This window comes from Stenella coeruleoalba (genome assembly GCF_951394435.1).
Source record: "Stenella coeruleoalba genome assembly, chromosome: 14".
NCBI lineage: Eukaryota > Metazoa > Chordata > Mammalia > Artiodactyla > Delphinidae > Stenella > Stenella coeruleoalba.
The window spans coordinates 82,435,039-82,448,058 of NC_137160.1; the positions used below are offsets into that span (position 1 = coordinate 82,435,039).

The following is a 13,020-nucleotide window of genomic DNA, read 5'->3' on the forward strand; positions in this document are numbered from 1 at the left end:
TGCCTGCCACAGCATCTATGTTCTCCAACTGCAGAGCCATCTGTTTATTTAGCCCTTGGCCTCTGCTCACAGCGGGCAAGCACAGTCCTGTGCAGTAAACATTAGCCAGCCCTTGTGTGACGGACATGGTAGTTTGCTCATATGTCGTTTAATTTTTTTTTTTTTTTTTTTTTTTTTTTTAGCCACACCGTGCGGCATGCAAGATCTTAGTTTCCTGACCAGGGATTGAACCCATGCCCCCTGCATTGGAAGAGTGAAGTCTTAACCACTGGACTGCTGGGGAAGTCCCTCAGATGTCGTTTAATCCTAGCGTCTGCAGGTCTAAAGTCAGCATTTTTATTTTTTTCAAATATTCTCTGATTTACTTGAAAAGGAAGCACCTTCTAAAAAAACGGCCTTCTGGATATTTTTATCAGATTACCTATTAGTAAAAGTAGGTGTTACTTTACTCACTGTTCTGAATGCCATAAATTTCATCAATGAGTCCTTCATACGTAAGCTGAGTGGCAAGAGGCGTTAACAAATCCACATTCCGATCGAGCAACAAGAGATTATCAAAAACAGGGAATATTGAGTTCTGGCTCCCTGTAAACTCTCTCTTCATCCTGATCATCATATTGGCCACTTGCTGGAAACAAAACATGGGATCAGGTGGGACCCTCCTGGGAATAAGCAGATTAAAAAATTTGGCTAAAAATGGAAAGAATCAAAAAAGTGAAAAAAGGAGAAAAACGGTGGAAGAGTGAGATGGATAAGAAATAAGCAGCTACAGAAAAGCATTCGCTGTTGGCTGCCTGTCCCAACACTTACACTTTAGCCAGTGGCAGCAGCTATTTCTCAATGGGGCCTAGTTCAGAGAGTCTTATTTCTGTTATCCACAGTAGCTCTGTTCTATAAAGTTGCTGTGAATACTGAACCAGCAAATACCGAACCACTGCCCCGAGGGGCAATCAGGGTTAGGGTGCCGCGAACCTCTGGTTACAACATTTTTGTCATCTGATCAATATATAACCTTGTCTTATGTGTGTTTCTGTTTAAAGACACATTAAATATATGATGTTGATTCTCTAACGCCATCACTCAGGCCTGAACGCAGCTCATCTAACACGAGATTTCTCCCTAAGGCCCATCACAGCCTCCCTGCGCTCTGAGCGCTAGACAGTGCTTCTGCACCACCTTTGGGGGCCATTTTAAACAGCAAAATCACCATCAAAAAGAGCACAAAAATGCAAAAAAAAAAAAAAAAAAAAAGTGGCACCGAGCAGCGCATGGCATTATATAGCGGCAAAAAGGACACTTGTTTATGGTATGAGCTGAAGGCACAGGGCTGCTCTGAGTGACCTCAGCTGGGAACATGCATACTGGACAACTCAAATTACTGCCGCTCTGAGCATGTCCACAAAACACTGTGAATACTGATTTGGGGGCTACAAATAAATTTCAGTAAATAGGTGAATTGCCAAATAAAAAGGACTGACTGTATTTGTAAACAGATTCCCACTCCTTCCCTTCCTGGGGACCAGGGGACCCTTCCTCCACCACCAGAAGCACCTGCCGTTTCTCACCCGGGCGCACTCTCCTTTCCCAAAGATCTGGGGGATCGTCCCGTACAGAGCTTGCAGGGTCATGAGCCCCTTGGCTGCGTGGTACAGGCTGGTCTGGTCGCTCTCCAGGTAGCACTCCTGCGGGGAGGAAGGGCCGGTTACGGTCATGGTCATCTGGGTGCATGAGGCACCCACCTCTGTCTGGTGCTGGGACTACGCAGCCACTGGGTAAGACCGTTTCCACTAATTCCCCACTTTGCCAGGAAGCTGCAGACTCGGGTCCAGCGCAGGCCAGGAGGCCAACAGCTCTGCCGTCGGGGGCAGCTATGGCAGCAATTCTCCCGTGGCAGAGCCTTCTGGAAGGCACTCCTCTTAGTTTATCAGCTCTTGAATAAGCTACTGATTAAGAAAGACTGACACAGGGACTGGGCTTTCTCATTCACCGTTGTGAGTGTAAAGGCTAGGAGGACACCGTGGGAGGGCCACATAAGCGCACATATTCTTTGACCCCCCAAAGTCCCAGATGACCTCACAACAGAATACCTGGCAGTTTTTACAAACATGACGCCAATTTCATATGTACTGACAGCAAATGAAGGCCATAACATCTTGAGAAATGAGAAAGGGGTAGCTGAAGAATCTTTAGAGAGGGATCTCATTTTCAGAAAATATATTTTACCTTATAAAATATACAGGGTATATTTTGTAAAGTAGACAAAATTATACTTTTCTGCATAGAAAAAGGGACCAAAAAATATACACAAAACCAGCTAGGAAGTGAGAAGAGAGACTCTAGCAGGTCTGACATGGGTAAGAGCACAGGTTCTTGACTCTGGTTGTCTGACTCTGTGTCACTTCCCAACTGGTGCCCTCGGCCACTTAGGTAACCTCTCTGTGCCTTATTTATTGTCTGCAGAGGGAGTATATTCAACATAGTATATGGATTAAATGAGGTAATTGCATGTAAAACATTTCATCCCAGTACCTGAAACATATAGTACGTCCTTAACAAATGTTAGCTTTTATTATTAGAAATTGTTTGGATTATTATTTTTTTTACAATCATCATCCACTCATAAGTCAAAATGGAACACTGTACCAGACACCCCTCACCGACCCTCCCAACGTGCTTCTAGCTTCCAAAGCCAGGAGGGAGGGGACACTGGAGGCATTAAGCACAAGAGGGTGGGACTCATGTGCTCCACCCAGGGAGGAAGGAGGGCTGTGCCTGGAAAGAGCCTGGGGAGAGTGCTTGGCGGCTCTTCCAAGTCTGATGGTTTTAACATTTCACTGCATATGACATGTCCAACTCAAGAATGTCTGAAGACATACTTTCTTGAAAAATTACCTAAAACTCCCTATCAGAGCAGAGTTAAGCTAAAAATTCAAGAAAAAAAAATTAGGGAATATCTCTCAAAATCGTATTCATTTTTTTAAACTTAAAAAGTTGTATTACTATAGACATTCTTTTTGTAATTCTTTTTAAAAAAAATTTAAAAGTTGATGACATATTAATCTTGAATTTTTTGCTCTATTATAATTGGTGGTGGGATGATTATTTGTACTAATATCCCTGTATTCTGTGCTTGTGGAATCACCTGGTATTTCAAGCCATGAGGACATTTTTGGAGGGACAAATGCTAATACCCATTAACATTCAAATTCACATATTTTTTGACCCCAAAGTCCCACATGCCTACACGATACAATACCTGGCAGTTTTTTTGTTTGTTGTTTGTTTTGTTTTGTTTTTCTATGTTTATCAAACCAATGAAAATGAATTTTAAACAGGTGTACTTGTAACTACTTGGAATGTGTTTGTTTTCGTGACTTAACTGTAGGCAATTCTTACTTCAGGTTGGGGAAAAAAAGGGCAGGCGGTTTTGATTTTAACTAAAATTATAGCGCTTCACTCACGTAACACCAGCCAGTCTAGCACACCATGTAAGAAGTAAGACCTTTCAAGGAAAACTTGACATTCTAAAATTATTAAAAGGACAACATAAACTCATTCAATCATGCAGGTCCTTTAAACTTTGCTTTGAAAGTCTTAAGGAGAAAAAAATATGGTACTGTGACTAGGGCACGGGCTGGAGAAAACTTTATTTTTCTTCCCTTACCTTACTACTTGAGAGAAGTCAATACAATTTTCCATTTGTATAAATGAGAGGCCACAGTTTTTAACTCTTTTATAATAATATTCCTTGAGCCAGAAGAAGATATACATGTTTTCCACATTTTAGTTACATTTCAACAATTATGTATTATATGCTTATAGGGATCGTGTTCAATGGCAAAGTGAAGTGGACTGATGGTCTCAGATGTTTCCGTGTAGACAACGTGTCAAGAACTGGCTTATATATTATCCGTCCTCCAGACTGACATCACATTTCATAATAGCTTGGTATGATGACTGCTGTCAAAATCGCCTGCATGGAAACATCCGTGCCACCGGGCCTGGTCGCGCCACGCGGGGACCTCGACGGGAAGGATGCGCGGGCTCGTGCGGGGGAGCAGAGCCCCAGCGAGTAGCGCCCGCACCACCGCCTCAGAAGGGAGGCCTCTACCGTCCGCTACCTTGCAGTTTTTTTTTTTTTTTTTTTTTGCGGTACGCAGGCCTCTCACTGTTGTGGCCTCTCCCGTTGCGGAGCGCATGCTTCGGACGCGCAGACTCAGCGGCCATGGCTCACGGGCCCAGCCGCTCCGTGGCATGTGGGATCTTCCCGGACCGGCGTACGAACCCGTGTCCCCTGCATTGGCAGGCGGACTCCCAACCACTGCGCCACCAGGGAAGCCCTACCTTGCAGCTTTTACAAAGGAGGTAGGTAGATTTTATGTATACTGATTTCTATATATACATTTGAGGCCCCAATAGTTTAAGCCCTGTGACTGAGCATTAGAGTTCAATGAGCTGAACTCTAATTCCCACGTTTTGTGCAGTGCAATACGGTCATAATCACAGCCCCAAAGCACAGAGAGATCTACACGTGCCTCCTGATGCCACGAAAAGCTAAATTATGCTCACTGTTTAAAATCACATAAATAAGTAAAATGACCTCAACTCTATCAGAAATCGGGCTTGAATTTAACATTAGGTAGAACTCTCAGCTTTATTATCCAGGCGAAATCTCTGACTTCTAAAATAGAATCTTAAGTGAACATATATAAGCCAAGGGCTTGAAATTCTCAGCAGAAAAGAATTCTGTTCTTTTTTGCAAACCAGAGGTTAAATAAACAGGAAATCTCTCCTCTGGACAGGTTTTGTCATGCCAGGACAGGTTTTCCTCAGCTGCTACCAATTCACATTAATTACACGGATGTGAATTAATTACATGAGGGTATACCATTATAGCTACGTGATAAAGCAAATATAGCAAAATGTTAATTTCAGAACCTAGGTGATGAGCATACGGGTGTTCACTGTACCATTCTTTCAACTTTTCTGTATATTTGAAAATTTTCATATAAAATGTTGGAGGACGGGAAATCTGTACCATCATTGGAAGAGATTTACTGTAAGCAAATCAGTGGGGAACGTGGCTGAAAAGAAGAGCCAAGAAACTCTCCTGGTTATAAAATTCATCAGTGGCGCCACTGAGCTCTTCCTCAGGTTCACTCTTTGAAAGCAGTGGTCACTGTAACAACATACTAGGGAAGAAAGAGTTTCAAATAATTTTTTGCACAACACCAGTGGTTCTCAAAAGTTCTAGTCTCCAGACCAGCAGCATCAACGTCACATACGCATAACTCAAAGAAGGAAATACAGATAAATATGATTATACTAAGAAAGTACGCATAGCAAAAACTACCATAAGCTAAGTCAATAGACAAATGTCAAAGGCAGGTAAAGAGCCTACAGATACAGGGCTTCCCTGGTGGCGCAGTGGTTGAGAGTCCTCCTGCCGAGGAAGATCCCACATGCTGCGGAGCAGCTGGGCCCCTGAGCCATGGCCGCTGAGCCTGTGCGTCCGGAGCTTGTGCTCCGCAACGAGAGAGGCCACAACAATGAGAGGCCCGCGTACCGCAAAAAAAAAGAGCCTACAGATACAGGGCCCACGTGTACAGTGATCTATGCATGAGGTAATTCACTGTAGCACTGCCTCTAAAAGCATAAGATGAGAAACAACAAAATGTCCTTCAAAAGGGGACTGACTTAATAAATCATTGTACATCCAAACAATGGAACAGTATGCAGCTTCAGCTAAGAATAAAAAAGTATTTTCATAGATGGTAGAAAATGACTCCAAGATATATTATTAAGAGAATAACGTAAGTTACCGAAGTTATATAGGATATGCTACCATTTGAATAAAAGCTCATATATACTATGAGCTGTAGCTGCCTAAAGCACTTCCAAAGACAAATTAAAAAAGAACGAGTGATAGTGATTGCTTCTGGGAGGTATGGCATTTTGAGAATTGGGTGGAGAGTGGCTTACTTTTCATTCTGTACCCTTTCTTACTCAAAGAAAATTTTCATGTACACAGATTACGTTTATGAAAGATTTTCAAATTACTTTTTTCAACATAAAGTAATATTCTTATGAGAGAAAGCATTCTTTGAAATAAAGTTGTAAACAAAACCAATATATAAAATTACATTTGGAAAAACCATCCAGAACTGGGGAACAAAGATACGCATATTCGCTAACAAACATGCGTCGAACATAATCAGTGGGGAAAAACTGAGCTGGAACAACTGGCACTATATGGAAAAAATAAATAAGCCTCATATGGAAAAATACAGATAAAAATAAATTAGTCCCTACTTCACACCACACACTCCAAACACATGGTTCAAGCTGAATTAAAGACCTGAACGTGAAAAGCAAAACTTTAAAACTTTTAAAGGAAAATACAAGATTTTCTATGTCTTCAGGTAGAGAAGGATTTATTAAGACTAAAACAACACAAACTGAAAGAAAAAAAGTGATATACTACTTTGAAGGGCTCATACCTCCAAATTTCACAGCTTACTACAAAGTTACATTTATCAAGACAGTGTGTTACTGGCATTAAGGACAGACATACTGATCAATGGGGTAGAGCTGAGACACCAGAAATAAACACATTTAGGGACAGCTGATTTTCAACAAGGGTACCAAGACAATTAACTGAGGAAAATATACTCTTTCAGCAAATGGTGCTGGAACACATGGATATCCACATGCATATCTGCACATGCAGAAGGAAGTTGGACCCCGACCTCACATCAGATAAAAATAAACTCAAAACCCATCAAAGACCTAGATGTAGGACCAAAATCGTAAAATTCTTTGAAGAAAACATAGGAGTAAATTCGTGACCTTAGATCAGATACGACACCAAAAGCATAAGCAACAAGAGAAAAAAAGATAAATCGAACGTCATCAAAGTTAAAATCTTTGGTGCACTGAGATATCCCTTTCACCAAAAAGTGAAAAGAACCCACAGAATGGGAGAAAATATTTGCAAATCAAATATCTGGTAAGAGACTTGCATCCAGAATATATTAAGAATTCTTAAAACTCTTATAACGAAAAGATAAATGCCCAGTTCTAAAAACGTGCCATGCTTAAAGACTTAAATATAATATATGATACCATAAAACTCCTAGAAGAGAACATAGGCAAGACATTCTCTGACATAAATTATACCAATGTTTTCTTAGGTCGGTCTCCCAAGGCAATAGAAATAAAAGCAAAAATAAACAAACGGGACCTAATCAAACTTATAAGCTTTTGCACAATAAAGGAAACCATAAACAAAACGAAAAGACAACCTATGGACTGGGAGAAAATATTTGCAAATGATGTGACCGACGTGGGCTTAATTCCCAAAATATACAGACAGCTCCTACAACTCCATAACAAAAAACTAAACAACTCAATCAAAAAATAGGCAGAAGGCCTAAATAGACATTTCTCCAAAGAAGACACACAGATGGCCAATAGGCGCATGAAAAGATGCTCAACATCGTTAATTATTAGAGAAATGCAAATCAAAACTGCGATGAGGCATCACCTCACACTGGTCAGAATGGCCATCAGTTATTTGCAAAGCAGAAACAGAGACACAGATGTAGAGAATAAACATATGGATACGAAGGCGGGGGGGAGGGGGGGTGGGATGAATTAGGAGATTGAGACTGACATATATACACCACTATGTATAAAATAGATAGCTAATGAGAACCTACAAGGAAATCCCCAAAAGAGGGGATATATGTGTACGTATAGCTGATTCACCTTGCTACACAACAGAAACTAACACAACATTGTAAAGCAACTATACTCCAATAAAAATTAATTTAAAAAAATAGTCTACAAATAATAAATGCTGGAGAGGGTGTGGAGAAAAGGGAACCCTGCTACGCTGTTGGTGGGAATGTAAATTGGTGCAGCCACTGGAAAACAGTATGGAGGTTCCTTAAAAAACTAAAAAGAATGAAATATTGCCATTTGCAGCAACATGGATGGACCTAGAGAATATTATGCTTAGTGAAGTAAGACAAATACTACATAATATCACTCATATGTGGAATCTAAAAAAATAATACAAATGACTGTATACACAAAACAGAGACCAACGCACAGAAACAGAAAACAAACTAGCGGTTACCGGTGGGGAGTGGAAGGGGGGAGGGACAAATTAGGGGTATGGGATCAACAGATACAAACTAGAATACATAAAATAGATAAGCAACAAGGATTTACTGTATAGCACAGGGAATTACACCTAATATCTTGTAATAACCTATAATGGAATATAATCTGCAAAAAATACTGAATCACTCTGCTTGTACACCTGAGATTAACATGACCATCATGTTCACAAATTTGGCAAAAATTAAAGCCTGACGTTAAAAAAGAAAACGCCAAACTTACTTTGAAAGCACCCTCTGATTCCATGGATAAGAGATCCCCATCAAATGGAATGAGATCTAGGCTGTACTCCTCCCTATGAATAAAGGATCCCAAAACACCCAGATCCTTCAACCGCTGTTCGCACAATAAGCTACGTCGTGGCACAAACAAAATGTGGAAATCTCTTGCTGGGCCACGTCTGTCTTCACTGCAAAAGAAGGAACATTTGTTAGCTTACAAGCTCTTTAGAGTCACAGACTCTTTCACTTACTTTATTCAAACTGCCGGGCACACAGGAGGCACTAAATAAATGCTGGCTAGATAAACAAATGAACATTGACTTTCAGACCCAAACTGTTAACAGTCGCTTTCTCGCTCTCTCTCTCTCTCTTTTTTTTTCCCTGACAGGAAAGCGTTGATTCATAGCCGGTATTTGCATTTTCTAGCTTTCTCTTAAACTATTTATGGGGGCATTAAAGCTCTCAGGTTTACTGAAGCAGGATATCTGTGTCTTGTTGAAAACAAATTGTTCTTTAACCAAACCAATGCAGCCACAGCGTCTCATATTAAAACGAAACATCACTCTTGACTCCTATCTCTCCTCGACACTGGACTTCTCAAAATAGCCCATATGCTTTTAAGATTTTAGGGGCCACATCAATCGATTACACCACAGAGTACAGACTGGGCTGAGAGAACTTCCTCTCTCTAGACTGGATGCTAAATAAAATTTTAATCAGCTCTTACTTTGCTTATGAAATTCAAGCACCTTATATTCAGTATAACCATTAGAGGTGTTTTGTTTGTTTTTTGTTTTTAAAATCAGTGTCCTTTCTACTGATACACGTCCAACTTTTAGCTGTCCTGAAAGAATGGGGATTTATGATAACCACCCTCTCAAACTGTTTGAACAATGTCACAAGTTTCCCACTTTTCTTCATTGTATTCTTCCGTGCCTGTCCCAGTTTTTCCAAAAGACCACTTTCCAAGGTACTGGCAAGAGAAGGGGTTCACAATGAAAAGCTCAGGACATTAAAACCACGAGAAGGATTAACTTCTTTTGGCCCAAATAAGAGCTCTGAGAGATACCTAAGCACATTTTCAGCGATTATATCCATCAATTCTAGCCTGGGTCTGACAACAAAAATAATATTCTTGACATCAGCTGCTGGCAAACGACTTCCTTTAAGCGTGAACATTTTTTCCACTTCATGTTCCTAGGAAAACACACACACACAAAAGGTTAACAAAACCCCTGAAATTTACGTATGGTATCCAGACTCAGACATCATAAACACTCCCAGTCAAATGTACATCAATACTTTGTTATCAAAATTTAGATTTCCCAAAGCCAGCTGTGTAAAGGACAAGGTTTCAGGACGAAGTCACTGCTACTGTAGCTGAATTTAAATGACTGTCACGTGATGCACTATCAAAGACACCAGGTAACAGTCACATAATACAATGCTAGTAATTAGGATCAGTATAGAATCATCAGCCGAAGGACTGCTGTATACAAAATGTTAGCCAGGCATTGGTATCGGTGTTCATAAAAACCAAACAGCCTTGCAAGCCAACTACTCAGGAGGAGATGTAAACTTATTATTATTACTAAAGTACAGAATTATTATTTTTTTTAATTAAATTTAATTTAATTTTTAAATTTATGGCCACAACTCACGGCATTCGGGATCTTAGTTCCCAGATCAGGGATTGAAGCCTCGCCCCCTGCAGTGGAAGCGCAGAGTCTTAATAGCTGGACTGCCAGGGAGGTCCCTAAAGTACAGAATTATCAATCCCTGAACAAAACCCAAATAGCTCATTTACCTTCAGTAGTGAATACTGTGCAATCAGGCCAAATGGTCCTGTGAGGTACTCATCCCAAACTATTGCCTGTAAGAGGGGAGAAACATTCTCTCATTACAGTTAATATCAGGAATTTCAACAATACCAACAGAAAATAGCAGTCATACGTAGTAGGACTATTGGCCTCAAAGTCTGAATTAACAAAGATTGTAACTGGCTCTGGCCACATTCATATCCTACAGGTCTTAAAAAAATAGCATCAGGGTAAGTGATGTTACTGGTGGTAAATGGGAAAGTTAAGACCAAGTCACTGTCCTCAAAGGAAACAAGGACGGTACTTTGCTGTGTATCTGTGCCATGGTATTATTATTAGACTGAACCATATGGAAACTGCCAATTGCAACAACTCAACTTTTATTATTTATTTATTTATTTATTTATTTTGTGGTACACGGGCCTCTCACTGTTGTGGCCTCTCCCGTTGCAGAGCACAGGCTCCGGACGCGAAGGCTCATTGGCCATGGCTCACGGGCCCAGCCGCTCCACGGCATGTGGGATCTTCCCGGACCGGGGCATGAACCCGTGTCCCCTGCATCGGCAGGCGGACTCTCAACCACTGCGCCACCAGGGAAGCCCTATCTTATTTTTTAATTAATTAATTTATTTATTTTTGGCTGCATTGGGTCTTTCTTGCTGCACGCAGGCTTTTTCTCCCGAGCGGGGGCTACGGCTTCTCATCGCGGTGGCTTCTCTTGTTGCGGAGCACAGGCTCTAGGTGCACGGGCTTCAGGAGTTGTGGCACTCGGGCTCAGTAGTTGTAGCACTCGGGCTCAGTAGTTGTGGCTCACGGGCTCTAGAGCGCAGGCTCAGTAGTTGTGGCACAAGGGCTTAGTTGCTCTGCGGCATGAACCAGGGCTCGAACCCGTGTCCCCTGCATTGGCAGGCGGATTCCTAACCACGGCACTACCAGGGAAGTCCTCAACTTGTATTTTATATATAAGTATCATATAATCGAATTATAAAAATTAAAACCTCTGATATAGGTATTACAAATCTTATTTTGACAGAAGAGGAAATTTTTTTAAATTGAATTGTGTACTTTATTTTTTAAACTAATTAATTTTTATTTTTGGTTGCTTTGGGTCTTGTTGCATGCGGGCTTTCTCTAGTTGCGGCGAGCAGGGGCTACTCTTCGTTGCAGTGCGGGGGCTTCTCATTGTGGCTGCTTCTCTTGTTGCGGAGCACGGGCTCTAAGCACACCGGCTTCAGTAGATGTGGCACGTGGGCTCAGTAGCTGTGGCGCATGGGCTTAGTTGCTCCACAGCACGTGGGATCTTCCCGGACCAGGGCTCAAACCCGTGCCCCCTACATTGGCAGGAGGATTCTTAACCACTGCGCCACCAGGGAAGTCCCAGAAGAGAAAATTTTTAAAGCCTCAGAAAGTTTAAGTAATGTCCAAGGCCATATAAGGAACTTGGACGTACACAGTATAAGGGAGTCAGGACTCCAACCTAGGACTTAATGACCCCACAGGGTAGTCTCTGGGGCCCTACCACTGCTAAACTCCAGTGTGATTTCTTTTTCTTTCATTTTTAATTGAAATTTTTATTGAGATAACTGTAGATTAATATTCAGTTGTAAAAAACAACACAGAGACCCCCTAGTACACTTTGCCCAGTTTCTCCCAGTGGCAACATTTTGCAAAACTATAGTACAATAGGTATTACAACCAGGATATTGACATTGATACAATCCATGATCTCATTCAGATTTCACATTTATTTCCTGAGCTTGAACTGGGCACGTAGGACTTAGCCTGCTTTTGTTTTCTTTCAATTGCTTCTAGCATCCACTCTACCTCTTGAGGTCCTATTTTTTCTAATACTGATTCCTGAGTTCCCCCAATTTTCCTTTTCTCTTCAGAGTTGTATTGCCAGTTACTTAGAGGGACTGATAAATCCTAAGGGGAGAGAGGAGAGGTAATACCACTTAAAAGAAATCCTATGAAGTCTCTAATCTACGGTTTCTGATTCCATTGTGAGCTGGGTGCTAATAACCGTCTAACAGGAGGAACAATACTATTTAAGGAAGCCGACGTTAAAACCTCAAATAGCTACAACTTCTCATAATCCGAGGGAGCAGCAGGTTGTAAGGTGCTGGTGCTTCATACTTTTGAGGGTATGATTTGTAACGACACATATGATCTTTGTAATGAATGGACACTGGACCAGCTACGTCCCTGGGCCGGGCCCGCATCACCAGTTCCCGTGTCTGGGGTGGGAGCTCGGGGACACCAGATCCGCCCCTCGACCTGACCACAAGCTGGTTCACTAGAGGCTGAGACAGCACGGTGGCTTATTCTGCTGCCATGAAACAATCACGATGCCACGCGGACTGCGGGCTGGACGCCCCAGGCCCCAGCAGCGGGCCCCTCTCCCCGACTTAGCATTCCCGCCAGCTCTCCTCCTGGAAGCCCTAGGAAACTTCGTACACCTGAAGCCCAGGCGGTCAAGGACCTGATCAGGCCAGGCCGGACGGCGCCGGAGGGCGGTGTCGCCGCGCACTGTCCCTCACCTTGCTTCCCGCGCACTTGTCCAGGAACTCGCGCAGCTCGCGACGCACCGCCTCGCGCAGCACGTTCAGGTTCACTCGCCCGTAGGACAGGTGCGCCGCCATCTTGCCCCACCGCTCTCTTTTCCCTGCAATCCAACCGGATCGGCTTTACCCCGACGCGAGGCCCACAGACGCTGTCACGTGACGGCATGTTCACGTGACGAGGGCCGCTGACAGCAAGCCAAACCCGGAAACCGGAATCGGCGGGTGTCT

General features: G+C 42.4%; 1 protein-coding gene across 2 annotated transcripts in view; it reads right to left on the reverse strand.

The window, feature by feature from the left end:
* Window positions 1-12,936, reverse strand: part of VPS33A (VPS33A core subunit of CORVET and HOPS complexes) — a 28,736-nt gene extending 15,800 nt beyond the window's left edge. For both annotated transcript variants that reach the window (XM_079943607.1, XM_079943606.1), the window contains exons 1-6: window positions 12,769-12,936; window positions 10,216-10,281; window positions 9,478-9,605; window positions 8,410-8,596; window positions 1,566-1,682; window positions 454-628 (exon numbers count right to left, since the gene is read on the reverse strand). In XM_079943607.1, the coding sequence (XP_079799733.1) occupies window positions 454-628; window positions 1,566-1,682; window positions 8,410-8,596; window positions 9,478-9,605; window positions 10,216-10,281; window positions 12,769-12,870 (775 nt within the window). In that variant the 5' untranslated portion in view covers window positions 12,871-12,936. The remainder of the gene's footprint in view (window positions 1-453; window positions 629-1,565; window positions 1,683-8,409; window positions 8,597-9,477; window positions 9,606-10,215; window positions 10,282-12,768) is intronic.
* Between the last annotated feature and the right edge of the window lie 84 nt (window positions 12,937-13,020).